The sequence below is a fragment of the Carassius carassius genome, chromosome 4 (genome assembly GCF_963082965.1).
Source record: "Carassius carassius chromosome 4, fCarCar2.1, whole genome shotgun sequence".
Taxonomy (NCBI): domain Eukaryota; kingdom Metazoa; phylum Chordata; class Actinopteri; order Cypriniformes; family Cyprinidae; genus Carassius; species Carassius carassius.
In genome coordinates this window covers 24,267,132-24,282,489 of record NC_081758.1, presented here as the reverse complement: position 1 = coordinate 24,282,489, position 15,358 = coordinate 24,267,132, and the positions used below count along the sequence as shown (strand labels likewise).

The 15,358-nt window shown below is 36.8% G+C and overlaps 1 protein-coding gene across 5 annotated transcripts in view; it reads right to left on the bottom strand.

Annotated features, from left to right (window-relative positions):
* LOC132139557 (leucine-rich repeat and calponin homology domain-containing protein 2-like) overlaps positions 1-15,358 on the bottom strand; it is a 76,501-nt gene that overhangs the window by 5,290 nt on the left and 55,853 nt on the right. For 2 of the 5 annotated variants that reach the window (XM_059548010.1, XM_059548006.1), the window contains exons 12-18: positions 14,319-14,387; positions 13,558-13,617; positions 11,250-11,298; positions 10,374-10,412; positions 8,429-8,569; positions 1,221-1,274; positions 257-320 (exon numbers count right to left, since the gene is read on the bottom strand). In XM_059548010.1, the coding sequence (XP_059403993.1) occupies positions 257-320; positions 1,221-1,274; positions 8,429-8,569; positions 10,374-10,412; positions 11,250-11,298; positions 13,558-13,617; positions 14,319-14,387 (476 nt within the window). The remainder of the gene's footprint in view (positions 1-256; positions 321-1,220; positions 1,275-8,428; positions 8,570-10,373; positions 10,413-11,249; positions 11,299-13,557; positions 13,618-14,318; positions 14,388-15,358) is intronic. The other 3 variants (XM_059548007.1, XM_059548008.1, XM_059548009.1) reach the window with 3 other exon arrangements.

Here is a 15,358-nt window from a genome sequence, read left to right as displayed (position 1 = left end):
TTTCCACGGAATACATTTTCTTGACCTCCAAATTCCTCTTAAACAAAGGTGAGGAAAAGTATTTTTTTGAATTGACAGTCATCATGAGATTTGAGTACAGTCTCAAAATATGATGTCTGTGGAAAGAAAAATGCTTTGATTGCTCAGTTACACTGAAAAGAAAATGCTTTGCCAGCCTGCCAAGCCTTGGCAATACCACCACAAATTTTCAAGAAAAAGACAACTTGTGATGAGGGAAAGGGAAGGGCAACACTACCTGATCTGGGTTTCAGGCCAAAAACAGTCAGAGTTGTGGTGAACTCATTAGATCGCATTCCCTCCTGTAACAACAAAAATATGGAATCACTGCAAACAATTCTGATGGATTTTGTAATGGATTCAGATTCTTCTGACTGAGATGGGCTGTTCTTCATTAACTTTGTAAATGTAGTATTTATCTTTAACAGAATGAGACAGGGCTACACAAACAAGGCTTTCCACAACTTTTGACCATTGAATCACCATACATTTCCAAAACATTTTGCAGATTACATTCACAAAGAGCCAATATATATATAGACACTATAGAAATTTCTTTGGTTGAAATCTTTGATAAATCATAAAATAAGAACTTTCTCGAAATGATTTCTCTTTCTGGAAATGAAAGTGGTTAAGGAATATGAAAATTGTATGGTTTTGTTGCACATGGTCTTAGTGGGTAGCTAATACAATGATATAGAAGTCTAGACAAGAAGTGAAAATGGGAGTGCCTATCAGGAAAGTGAAGGAAACAGGCAACATATTATTTATGCATTTGTTAACACTTAAATATGTCATTATGTCAAAGGGGGGGGGGGGTCATGAAATGTAAAATCTAAATTGATTTGATTTGATTGAAATCTAAAATGTTGTAATAAATGTTAAGCCAACATTTAACGCTATTAAAACAACAAGTGTATCACTGAGTGTTGCTAATAAAATCAATACATACTGTACCCAAGTACATGCATTGTCTTTTGTAATACAAGTAACAATAGTACTTTTAAAACCAGCTACTGAAAATGAAGCAAATAAGCAAGCAAACGCAATTACAATGCTGAAACGGACTGTTGCAATTGTGTAATAGTGGGTGTTTACTTTAGTTTCTGCAAGAGGTAACATCGCAGTTTCTTCATTTTTCATGACACTGAGTTCTGAGCAGAGTGACATGTAGACAGTCACGAGTCGACACAAAGTCTCACCTCACAATCATTGTCGTTGCCACTGGAGTTTCTTCGAGCACTTTGGCACTTATACTAGAGTGGGAAACACAGGGAGACAGAGGATCAGATTCCTTATATTCATAACATTATCAGCCTTTAACATCAGAAATGCATTAAACAGGGTAATGGTTCTCAACCATATACCCGAGCCCCCCAAACACTGCGTATTTTGCATGTAGGTCTTGGAGTCTCTGCTAATGAACTGATAATCTGAATCAGGTGTGTTTGATTAAGGAGACATACAAAAGCTGCGTTTACACTTGGAATTAAAACGTGACCTGTATCCAGATGTTGTCCACATACACATTGAAAATACAAGTGTAAATGCGATGCTGAATGAATGTTATCTGATCATCATGTCTTGGTCCAGAGGTAGTCGAGGATGCAATTTAATCGGATCTCAATGTAATGTAAACAATGCAGCCATCATGTCTGCATCCACAGGTAAACGTGATGCAACCCCCCCCCCCCCCCAAACAGTCAGAAGACTTATTTAAATATTGCACAGGAAGGATAGATCCAATCGGTCATCCAGATAGAGAAGTCACTTGATGTTGGCAAGTGTAAATGCACCGTGTCCTGATTGACTGATGATCCGATCTGATCTGCTTAAACGGATCACGGCGATCATATGTTAATGCCAAGTGTGTTGAAGGGGATCTAGGAATTTGGTTGAGAACCACTGGTCTATAGATAAAAGAATACAATGCTGATTCTATCACCACTTTAAATCTGACTAAAACCAGTCTAGTCATAACTCTCGATAAACTTACATTGAGGAGCAGATGTGTATATCTGGTTTATTTCTGTTTTATATAAAATAACCAGTACTTTTGTGCTGAAATTCTTACCACAAAATTCAAGGCAATGCAAAATTCACTATTACATGGTGTTTGCATAAATGTGTTTTAGCAGTGTGTGGACACACCCACCCTACAATGATAAAAATCCTTTCACGCCATTTTTTAATAGCTAAAAAACCTAAATAGTCTCAATCATCAGTCATCAAGCTGTTTTTATTTTCTGAGCAATATGACATCATACTGCTCAGGCCCCACCCACAACTGTTGGCAGACTGTCCCATATTAGCATATTCCAGTCCTCAGCCACTTATACGCTGTCCACTATTTCCCCAACAATGTTCAACAACAATGTCTAGTAAGCAATGTATTTCTTTAATGTTTTCAGTTCAACCATTTGTGGGGAATGCCACAAAAGGAACAAATTAATAATTCTTCACAGTGTTATTGTTTTTGGTAAGATCCATTTCAGATTAAAAAAATCAGAAAGTCTCTACTCTCTAATTAGGCAGTTATTGGCCAGAATAAGTTATATTTCAGGAATATTTGGAATAGCTCACTTTCCTCTTTCTCAGAATCACAAAACATTCCTCATTATTTTTAATCAATTAATCTTAGTTGAAAATTTAAACAAATTTGCCTCATCCAACCACATTCTCTTTCACATCTGATAATGTTTGTTTGTCTGACCAAAGACAGGGTTGTAGTTGTCTCAAACCACACTGACACATTATAAAATATTATTATTAAAATACTTTCTATTGAATTATAAACCAATATAGTAGTATATTACTGTATTATTAATACTATTTCACTCTAAATTAAAAAACCTAATGTATTTAATAATAATAATAAATCTATCAATCAATTAATACTAATACTCATGGCAAATTTTACATTAATTGCTTTCAAATGTTTCAAACACTTATTTTGTGGAAAACAGACCTCACAGACTCTCTTTTGTTGGTAACATATTTATATATGATTCATTACAAATTTGGGATGATAGCTGGTGTGTTGCATTTTCCGTGGGATAGTGGGAGAGCACGTTCTCCAGAAACAGATGAACTTCATACTAGGGCTGTGAATCTTTGGCAAGGCAGCGATTCGATTACGATTCATAGGTTTTCGATTCGATTCAAGAACGATTTTTGCAAATTTAGAACGATTAAATTCGATTCAATTCACAATTAAATTCGATTCGATTCGATTATAACGATTCGATTCTGCATTCTTTAAGTGCATTCACGGGATTATTTAAATGCTTCTACTAAATTCTTTAAATGCTTAGTCAGGGGGCAAATTACAGTAGCATTTATGGTTAGAGAACCATAGGTTAGAAAAAAAAAGAAACCTTTTGTCCATTGTTAAATGCTAGTTTAATGATGCGACATGGCATACGTAAAAATGTATGTAAGCCAAGTTTTTAAAAAAGAGCTTAAAGAGTATTATGTATAAGCTAACATTTTGTCACACCAGGGGCGTAGCCATAATTTCAGAAGTGACAGAAATGTCAAATACAATCATTTTATGTATGTAGCCTACATAATAATAATAACAATAATAATAATTATTATTATTGTTATTTTATTTATTTTTTTTACAAGGAATTATCTTCTTTTTTAATTACTTTTAATTAGCTGTAATAAATCAAATACACTGCTGGACAATAATCAATCATTTGTAATCGATATTTTTTTCCTAATGGCAATTTTATGATTGTTTTATATACTAGGCTACATTTAATTAGCAATTATTTAAATTTTCTGCACAGAATAAGGTAGAAAATATACTTTATAGTTTCTGTACTGTAATAAATGTCAATTAGCACTGCATCATTCATAAATTGTTTGTGGGTTTTTATTTAAGTTTCATCAGTTCATTCTGCTTTTATTCAGTTTGGCTGCAGATATAGCCTGGCACGTCTATGAGAGCGAGATCGCTTCTCTTTCAGTGTGAAAACGTCTTCATCTCTATTTAACTTTTCCTCTCCATCAGCGAATGATTCTGAGAGAAAACGTGCCAGATTTCTGTTTGCTAATGAAACAAATGCTACTTTCATGCATCTGATAATCAGATAAATCTCGCGCTCTTATTTCAAGGTCGTTGTTAATGCTGTGGTTAATTTTAAAAGTTCCCTTCGTATATTCGGTTCATCCGCATTGTTTAAACACATTTATCATTCAATGGATCTGTGCGTATGATTTAGACACTTACATTTCTGCTCCGTCCATGCAATAAACACAGCTGTCGACGGCTCCGGTAACTCCGTCGGTAAGATGCAGAGAGCCATTGACAAACTACAGAAAAGTAAAACTACTCCACGTTAGCATTAGCTACTGGCCACGAGTCCTTTAGATCACACGTCAGCTGCATCAGAGACAAACGGAGCGTGAGCGCAATCCTGTGACAGTCTCAGTCGGTAAACAGTGGACAGACGGATAAGAGGCATGATTCACGAACTCTCTTCAAGGTCTCCATTAATTCGTGCGTGTAGTAATTTAATGTGTATACATTTTGAAAGCATTGAATCGCTATAGAAATCGCGATTCATTCGATTCTTAGCATTTTGAATCGATTACTGTCCAAGATCGGTGATTCATGATTCAAAAATCATGTTTCAAGATCGATGCATATGAATCGACAGGGTTTGTAATCGATGCATCGAGAAAACGAGTGAATCGTTACATCCCTACTTCATACACAAGATCTCACGTATCAGGGGCTGTTGACTAATAACCAATTACACAATTCTGTATCTTTCTCTTGGGAGAAATCACACAGCCATATGTATTCTATTGCCCCATTGAGGAAAGGTAAGCATGGAATAAATGGTTGTATTAATGATCTTTGTTAAATTGTGACTGCAGCTGTATCTGATCAAATGCTTATTCTTATTCTTCAGCTTGGGTTACATTTTGGGTACATTTTGACAGAGCACCTTGATCCATATTTAAGGCGCTCCGGATTATGAGGCGTTTTTTGAGAAAATTAAAGGCTTTTAAGTGCGCCTTATAGTGTGGAAAATACGGTAATATATATATCATTAATTTTAATGATACATAGATTTTTTTTTGTAATATGTATGTATATGTTCATGGTTTTCAGGCGGAGATGTACACTGATCCCTGGCAAAATACACAGAGCATGCCCTTTTGCTGAGTGGTTCTTCATTTATTGTGGGGATTATGGATAAGGAAACCCCACGATTCTCCACTACCTACCATGGCAGAATCTTCAGCCATAACATCTGCCACGCCAAAGTCTCATCATGTCTTGGCTGCTACACTGGAGTTTTGTCACACCCGATCAGTCATGTCAGGATTTATTCACACCACAACCACCAAGCTAGGAACTTCAACTGCCACGCCGGAGTCTACAGAGCCCATTCACGTCATGCCTTCCTAGCCAGAGCCTGTACATGTTATAGCTGCCATGCCTGAGTATTCAGACAAGATAGCTGCCACATGAGAGCCTCGTCACGGCACAGCCACCACACCAGAGCCTTGTCATGCCACAGCCTCCACACCAGAGCCTCTGCTCCAGCAATGAATCCACTCCAGAGCCTGCTTAAGGCCCAGAGCTCAGTCCTGTGTTGGCGCTAGTCTGTGAGTTTTCTGCCTGTACTGTTTTGACCACAGTGGACACACGTAAACCCTCTGCCAGTCATGTCACTGCCAAGGAGGCCATTCCTGAACTCACAGTCTGCCCTATCATGGCCAAGGAGGCCATCTCTAAGCTCACAGCCTGTTCTGTCACAGCCAGGTGGTCCATCCATGTCTCTGCTCCCCCAAGGCCTTCTGACCTGTTTTAGTCTTCTGGTGGTCATCTGCTACGCCAGTGTTGTCTTTGGTTCTGTCTGCTCCACCCTGGTGGTCTTCAGCCCCGTCAAATCCACCATGGTAGGTATCAGCTCCAGCAGTGCTCCAAAGCCCAGGCCTGCCACTTCACCATGGTCTCCATCGCTGCTCCACGGCCCAGGCCCACCTCTTAGTCTAGTTTCCTGGTTTGTCATGTGATTCCCTGTTCCCTCATGTGTTCCTGCCATGTGCTACCCTTGTCCATGTGTCTTATTCTCATTGGTTATTTTTTATTGTGCGGTTTTCTATCAATGATTTCTCATTGGTTAATTGTATTTATTGTTCACAGGAGTTTCATGTGACCCCATTGTTTGATATATATAGCCCTCATGTTTCTTTGTCCATTGTCTAGCTTTGTTCATGTTATTGTCCACTTTTAGTAAGTTTATGTCCACTCTTAAGTTAATGTTTGCTCATGCCAAGTCTAGTCTCTGTTCATCTTCTATTTGTTAAGGACTTCATTAAAACTGCACATAGGTTCTACTTCAACATGCCTCAGTAGATTCATTACATGGAGTGTGTACAGGAATTCTATTGTGTATTCAATTGTTCTTCAAAATTCAAATGTTCTTTTATCCAAGGTCTCAACATTCTTCCTCTCAGTTGCAGGTCAACTAAGTTTTATTGCGAAGAAATCTGGGCTCAGACTGGGCTTGTCCTCCATTTTATTCTCTTGACAGTTCCATGGAAGTGCAAAACAAATGCACATTTGAAAGAGACTGATAAGGGAAATTCTCTTTATTATTACGGTATTACGGATGTGTGTTTCTGTGTGTTCTGCCAAGAAAGCCTAAAGGCAAAATATCGCCCATTTTAAAACCATATTTTCTTTCCTTGACATTGAACATTTCAAAGTTAATACACAATAAAACAATAAATGATTGCCTTAAAAATGTTAAAGGACATTGGTTTAATGTCAAATGTCAAAACAAATGTAAAAAGACAAATGTGATGCAAAAAATAAAAAAAAAAGTCAAATGTGATACATTTACCTGGATTTCATTTGACTCAATAGTAAAAAGAATATAAAAACGCAGTTCACTTTTCTTTTCTTTAAATCGCTCACAAACTAGGATAACATGTTCATATTTTTATTGAACACACTGTGTAAACAGTCACTGTGCAGGATGGAAAAAATCTGTGAACCCTGCATTTAATAATCGTCATTTTGGCAGAAACATCTTCCGCCAAATGTTTCCTGTGACTGTGGATCAGACTAGCTTTCAGGACAGGAGCTTAGAACAATTCCTTTTCACTTGAATCTTAAAGCCAGGTAAAATATCAGATATCAGCATCTCAGTCAAAATGAGGTCAGAATGGGCCATTCTAGAATGTGTAATTTCCTGTCATTCTGTTGTTACTCTACAAATGTGGTTTAAGTCATTGTCATTTTCAATACTCCTGCAGCCTATCCCAATAAACTTCTGTTTATCTGTCATTACAGAAAGCGGTCCAGGCCCTGAGGCAACAAGTATGCCCCAAACCTAGTTTACCGCTAGTATTTGGCTTTAATGTTGGTGTTCTGTCTTTTCACTCCACACGTGGTGTTGTGTGTTTTAAGAGCTTTGATTTCATCTGTTTACATAGTGTTTAATCCATCATTGACACTTCAACATATATGTTAACATTCTCCAGGGGTTTCTGTGAATCAGCTGACACTCACTCACACGTTTTGTTATAGCGCATTATAGGGCTCAGAGCCACTCTGCGAATCTTGTCTCAGTGACAAGGATCCATGTTTTTGTTGAGGTCACTAGCCTAGAGATTTACATGTTTTTCACCTTGAACTATGAATATTTCTAAAGTGAGTTTATAAATTACATGAAAACGTGTTTGTTGGTGTGTTATTTGTTTAAGCAGACTGTGTTTATACATCTATTGTGCTGTCATTTTTGCAATTTAAGACCAATTAATGCAGAAATCCAGACAAATCCTGCCATTCTCTAAGCAACTAAAACAAAGTGAAAATAGCGAGGTACTTGAAATAAGACCTCACGTAATTTTCTTCACGTGTAAAAACTCTGGTCGGGTCTGGGATTTCTCCTCTTCAATATATAACAATTACAGCCAACTGTGTGGAAGATCACAAGCCATTATTTGAAGATTATATCCACAAGACTAGGAACCAATGCTGATCTTGCCATGCAGAGTCCTTTAAAAGCACCTCAAAAATAATAAACTCCTCACATCTTGATTTCCCAAGGTTTACATAGGTAAGGACTGAAGCACAATGAGTAATCAGTTTGGGGCTGCCATATCTGAGGCTGTAAACAAAATATCACAGGCTGAGACTAGAGTCACTGTAACTGTACTGTAACTGTTTTAACATACTGAAGTACAACACAAGTTGACCTGTGACATATGCAAGTCTCAAGTGGCATGAAGTAATTGCATATCTGTGTGTGTGTGTGTGTGTGTGTGTCTTTGACAAAACCAGTGAAAAAGAAAGAGATCGTGAGAACACTCAAACAAAATATGTGAGTGTGAGAAGAGAGAACAGAGAACTTGTGCGTGCTTGGCTGTGTACCTTCAGGTAGTCTTTTCTCAGGTACTTGTTTCTCCTCCGATCCTCATTCTGGTTGAGCACAGGAGGAACCTCTGGCCATCTTGGCTCTGAGTCACTGCTCTCCGATTTCAAACTTCCATCAAACGAACAAGAGGAAGAAGGCTGAGGGTAAAAATCACAAAATTACGGTGAATCACAGAGCTCAAAATGGATTTCACGGGGCCCTACATTAAAAGGTAGAAACTCTGTGGAGTCGTTAACAAACAAGTTATGGTTATATTCATTCTCATGGTATAATATGTGGAATGCATTTCCTTCCACATAAGTGGTAAATTAACAATGTGATCAATATTGATATTGTGTGATAGGAAATGAAATTGTGATAATAATTTTGGCCATAATGCCCACCCCGAAGATGAGTTGTTGTTGAAACAGGGAAAACAAAACAAAAAACAACAACACATGGAAGCATCAGTAAAAATGCTGTATTTATAAAACATTATAAGGGTATTCTTAAGGCATTATAATGAATGCATAATGCATTATAAAAAAAAAAAATCATTTCATGAATAATCCTAACAACAATTATAATACTTCATAATACTTACCGTATGTATTATATAAGTATTATAAGTTTAAGAGTATGATTATAACACAATGAAAACCATATTAAATCTACTTCATTTACATTATAATGGACTGTATCATATCTTGACATTGTTTAAGATCAGCTTGTGAGTGGTTAGATAGTGAGTGTTATTTGAGTGTTTCATGTGGAGCTAATGTTAATTATTTGATGTGAGCTTAATACTCAAACTGAAAAAAAAATTGCAATGTTTTATATGGTTAGATTTTATTTTGATGGTCCCCTTAATCAATCGACTATAAGCAACTTTGTAACTACATGCCAACTAACTCTCATTAGAATATTAATATGCTCGAGAATGGTTGAATCTAGTATAGTTGAATAAGATGAAGTACTTGCAAAGACACTTATAGTCAGTTTATCTGTTGGTTGACCATCAAATTAAAGTGTTAGCATATATTTACAGTAGCAGAAATACTAATACTCTAATGACTGCTAGTTGATATGTAGTTACAGAGTTACTTAACAGCTGTCTAAAGGGTACCATCAAAACTGATAAAACAACTGATATTATAATAAAAATAGTTCAAAGCAAATGTGTCATATTACACATTCATAAAACTGTTTTTATGAATATGATACAACATATTATAAGGTTTTTTATAATGCATTATACGTTCATTTAATGCCTTAAGAATACCCTTATAGTGTATTACAAATCAATATGGGCTTCATAGAAAGTGTTACCAAATATTTTTTTACCTGGTAATTTGTCAAGAAAAAAGGTGAAGAATATGTTGTGAAGAAAACATGTTGTAATGTTAAATATACACTACCATTCAAATGTGTGTGGCTGGTAACATTAAAAAAAATCAAATAAATAATGTTTTTTGAAAGAACTCTCTTATGTTCACCAAGGCTGCATTTATATGATGAAATACAGTAAAACAGCTAATTACGTTTATCCCTGTGATGCAAAGCTGTATTTTCAGCAGCCATTCCTCCAGTCTTCAGTGTCACATGATCCTTCAGAAATCATACTAATATGATGATTTTCTATTATTTACTATTATTACTATTACAGTTGAAAACGGTTGTATGTGGTTTAATATATTTGAAGCTATGATGATTCTTTCTTTACTGTGTTTACTGTCACTTTGAATCAATTTAATGCATCTTTGCTGAATAAAAAGATTAATTTCTTTCAAAAACAAAAAAAATCTTATTAACCCTAACTTTTGAGTGGTGGTGTAAGAATTGACTGAGCTGGTGAAAATGTTGTGAGTGAGAAAAAATACAACTAGAGCATTGGATTTTGGAAGTTTTACTGTAAGGATAGAAATGAATGAGGAGGAGGACTGTGATGAACTGAAGAGTGACCTCAGAGAAAGCTGCATCTTCATCAGTGAGATCAGTCTCCTTAAAAACACACACGCACACACACAAAACACAGAATGAGGGAGAATGGAATTCACAAACACAATGATAAAGCAGACCCAGATCAAATCTGTAAAACATCTGCTGGTACCCACTGACTTTTCAAAATGTCTTGCGTTCAGCAGAAGAAATGCAATTAGTTTTGAAACAACTTGAGGAGGGTGAGCAATTGGTACCAATTTTGATAAAATACATTTTTGATTGAACTTTTCCTTTAAAGTTGCCATAAAATAAAGTTGCGTTTGTTTCACAACAGGGAAAGTTTCTTCCCGGGTTGTGATGAACATCAGACGTTGCTGGAAGGAAGAGGTTATTTTTCCGCCCTCAGGTCAGTGAACACATCATCAGAGAAGAGAAGAGATGTCGTTGCAAGGGTGAGAGGAAAATATTTTGATTAAGGATTACGAAAAAACAAGTTAAAAAAAATGATGATATATGATGCAAGTTGAAATTCTGGGTGCAGACTTCAAGTGGTGTAAAAAATTAGACAACAGTCAACACACTGATAAATGGACAAACAATAAACAAATGTTTAAAGTATAAAAGAATAAAAGTTTAGAAAGTCAATGATCAACAAAATCTTGAAGATGCCAATCCCACAACCCACATATAAACCTAAGTTGTAATAAAACCATGTTGTAATAATTCATTAATTCACAGTTAATAATTATCTTCAATGCAAAGCCTACCTGCATTTCTTATCGGGGGGGGGGGAAGATAAGTGAATACATGCATTGCTGCATAAAATGCAGGTATGTTTATGGCTTTGTGTGCAACAGTGCATGACACGTGTATATATACGTGTATATATATTGGTACCTGTCCACTCAAGGCGGAGGCTGAGCTGCTTCCTTCATCTAGTGATGCACTGTAGAGAAAACCAGAAACACTCAGTGATATGCAGACATGCACCTCCAAAACATACAAATGGGGGCTTATGGGTGCCTGCACTAAGAACGTGTGCTTATGTGTACAGACATGGCCATGTGTATAAGGCCTGATGTGTTATCAGGTTGTTATCATATCGGACCATGGAGTGCTGAAAGGCTTTATACTATTTCACAACACGTGGCCAAGCACACATGAATGAAGACCTACAGTTGACAGATCGTAATTCCAGCAGGCTAATGGTTTACACGGGTATGCTGTAGCATAAATGTTTAAGCCAGTGAGAGGCATGTCTGGAGTTGTAACTGTAAGGGTGTGATTGCTTTCTGGAGACAATGGTCGGCCTGTTGAAGATACAGTGTGCCTTGCGTTATCTGTCAACTTCAACACTTTAAAGAATTAACAAATCATTTGACTTTACGAAAACTGTGTTCACAAAGTTCATTATCAAATCCCATGACGATGAACAAAACGAACTGTGATTGGTTGTTTGACATGTCGGTCAAATGGCCTCATGGGCGGGCCTTGGCCAATGAAAGCTGCCATGAATTCCAGACCTTCAGTCTGTAGTAGAGGCTGACAGATCGTTAAAGGCTGGTCTATGTAGTAATACAGTAGCCTACATCGGGCAGGACATCCAAAAGCCCACCTTTCATTCATAGACCTCAAATATAGCTTTTCATCTAAAAGATGTATGTAGTAACAACTTTACATGGCTGCTCAATATAATGTTAACCTACAGAAATGTGTGCTATTGAAGTGTGTGTGGACACTGAACAGCAGTGCTCACAGCAGGACAGATGGAGGCATGGTGCTCTCAAGTGCTGTATATAGTCATTTTTGGTCATACAGATAAAAGTAATAAATCTTTCGAAACCGTATACGTTTATTTGTGTGCACTCAGAATAACAATGAAACATAGTGCTTCTGTAAAATAATTAAAGCAAACAAGATGCGGTTTCTGCCGTCTCGGACAAGTGAACTTGAGTGAGAAACTTCGAAACTCTTGTGTATCAAAAATAAATCTATAGAGGATGAATGTTCAAATGAAAAAAAAAAATACAAAAATAAAATAGAAAACATGCGTGTTATGGATGATTTACATGAAATTTAATGTGTGTGCAAATGCACAATTTGCATTGTTTAAGATGGCTTTCAGTTCAATTTTGAATTTTTATTTAACTATTTACTTTTAATTTAACTGTAACTGACAGATTACGGCCAAAAAATAAAAAATACAACACGAGAGTGGGAGGGAACGGGAGTCATTCTTACGGGATTGAAACGGGATGGGATTTTCCCCCAGTTTTTTCATGGGATTGGGACCCATGTCACCCTCTAGTCTGAAGGTCTGGCTACAACGGTCTAGACTAGTCAGACCCTGTCTGAGGCTTCTTGGCTGATTAAGCATGTTCAATCAAGACTGATTTGGTGCGTCACGGCCTTAATGCAGTTCTGAATAAAACTTAAAAAATAAAAAAACTTAAATTTATTCCAAGGATCACATCTGAAAATATTGTAGCACAAGTTCCCCACAAGTTTGGGGAAAAAACAGTGTTTCCAGGTGTATACTGTATATACCTGTCTCTACCTGTTTAACTGTCAAAATATAAACCTTCTCCACCCTGTCATCTCCTCCCAGTCTTTTTATTTTATGAAAAAAAAGGGAGTTCCCACAATCAACAAAGAGATCTCAGAGATCAAACTACCGATCAATCTCCACCCTACAAATGCTCAGGGTTTAAAACAAAGGTGCAAATGCAAAGTTTTAATTCAGAGTTTATAATAACTCGTAGGTGAAATGTTTGCTTGCTGATGCTTTGTTGCAAGTCTATAATGACACTTTATCATACTCTCTCGCTATCTGTAGGTTGTTACTGATGACATTTCCAGTCAAAACACATTCCATATGGCAGGCCTGTGAATCGCAGACAGGTCCAGTTATCAAGCTTGTCAAATCTCTCACAGGTGTCTCTCTCAGATTGAGTCTTTGATAACACACAATACACTATTGTCATACACGTGAACAAGCACATGTCTGTGATTTCCACCAAACTAATGTCAAAGGAAGCTTTTTGTAAAGTTGTAAAAAATATATGAAGTGTTATGTTATTTCTATACAACCAATTATCTTTTAGGGAATACATAACAATGAATGGTTGGTTATTTATAAATATATATCAAATTACTACAAGAAATGGGAATGTGCGTGGAGATGTATGTGTGTGCATCATAATACCTTCTAACAGTCTGAGATGGGGTTCTTTGTTTGGTGCTACTCCCTGAGTGGCTGAGAAACCTGAAAGATCGGAAAATCCATTATGTCTTTGTTTGACATGAATCCGTTGTGCATACATTTATCTTTGCAAAATGCTTGACTAAAGCTGCTGAAAAAAAGAAAAGATCTGATCGGAAACTATATCAGAACAAACCTTGAATTTGAAAATGCGAAACATTTTAAAGCTTGCGCAATGACTATGCATACAGTCAGTAGTAAAGATGGGGTTTGAAAAACAAAATTGTGTGCAACAATTGGCCAGGAAACTGATGCTTCTGAGCATTCTGAAGGCATGACATGCACCTAGTGACCTGTAATGCAACTTGGCTTAGGATTCAAAACAATCTTTAAAAACAAATGCATTTTTTTTTACATGTGAACCGAACCAAGAAATTCAAAAGAAAGGTGTCCTGCTCATTTGCACGTCTACAATTTTGGCCAAAAGGATATGTGGGAAACTATTTTGAAATATTCACACATGCAACACACTGTTATCAGCATTTCTTTTTGAAAATTAATACAAAATTGCAACACCCTTGAAATTACAACACTTGACTTCTTGACATCGTTATTAAACCTGGACAAGAACATACTAGTAATAAACATCACCCACATAAACACAAGACCAGATGTACTAGATGTGTGCTATACACCCTCTTCTAATTACACCCATCCATCATTTGAAATAAACACACACATAGAAACACACACATCTCTTCTACCTGTGAGCTCTCCCTGGGGCTCTTCTACGTTGTATTAGACTCTCTGCCCTACAAATTAGGGATCGCCTCCTGAGAGTCAAATGTCATGTGTGCACCAGTCAGATCACAGGATTAGGTCGAGATGCAGGAGGTGATGGAGAAAAAAAGGAAAAAAGGAGATGGAAGGAGAAAGAGGAGGAGGAATACGGTGATTCATTTGTTAGTAAGCAGAGGGGTCTGATCCCATTAATTCAAAACACCTGACAGCAGTCCTCTCATGCAGAAGCAGCAGACTGCATTGATGAGTGTACTGAAAAGGAACTGACAAAACTTACTTTCATTTGTAAAGCTCTCATAGTCATACAGTGCCTTTAAAAAAAAAAAAAAATTCATACCCCTATTTTTTTTGTTTAATGGTAAACTGCTTTAAATAACTTGTCACATATCAATCTACACTCCATAAACCATAATGCCAAAGCCAAAAAGAGATTTGTAACAACTTTGCAAATGTACTAGAAATAAAAACTTAAATAATTCCACTGCATAAGTATTCATAATCCTTTTCTGGGACAGCTGAACTTTCACTCAGGAGCATTCATATAACTTGTAGCTGTTACAACACTTCCAGTGGTGTTATCCTGGGGCTAATTCAATTTAATGGATATGATTCAGAAAGGTACACACCTTTTAGTAAAAGGTCTAACAGCTGAAAATGCATATCAGAGTAAAAACCAAGCCCTGAGGTCAAAAGAACTGCCTGTACAGCTCAGAGACATGATTGCATGAAGCCACACATCTGGTGAAGAGTTCAGAAGAAAAAAAAATTCTGCTGCGTTGAAGGGTCACAAGAAGCTTGTAGTCTCCATTACTCTTAGTGGAATAAGTCAGAAAAAAAAAACAGGACTCTTCCTACAGCAGACCCCCTGGCCAAACTGAGCTAACGGTGGATAAGGGCTTTGGTTAGACTGGTGAACAAGAACCTGATGGTCACTCTAGTTGAGCTCTATGATCATATGTGGAAATGGGAGAAACCTACAGAAGGACAACCTTCACTGCAACAC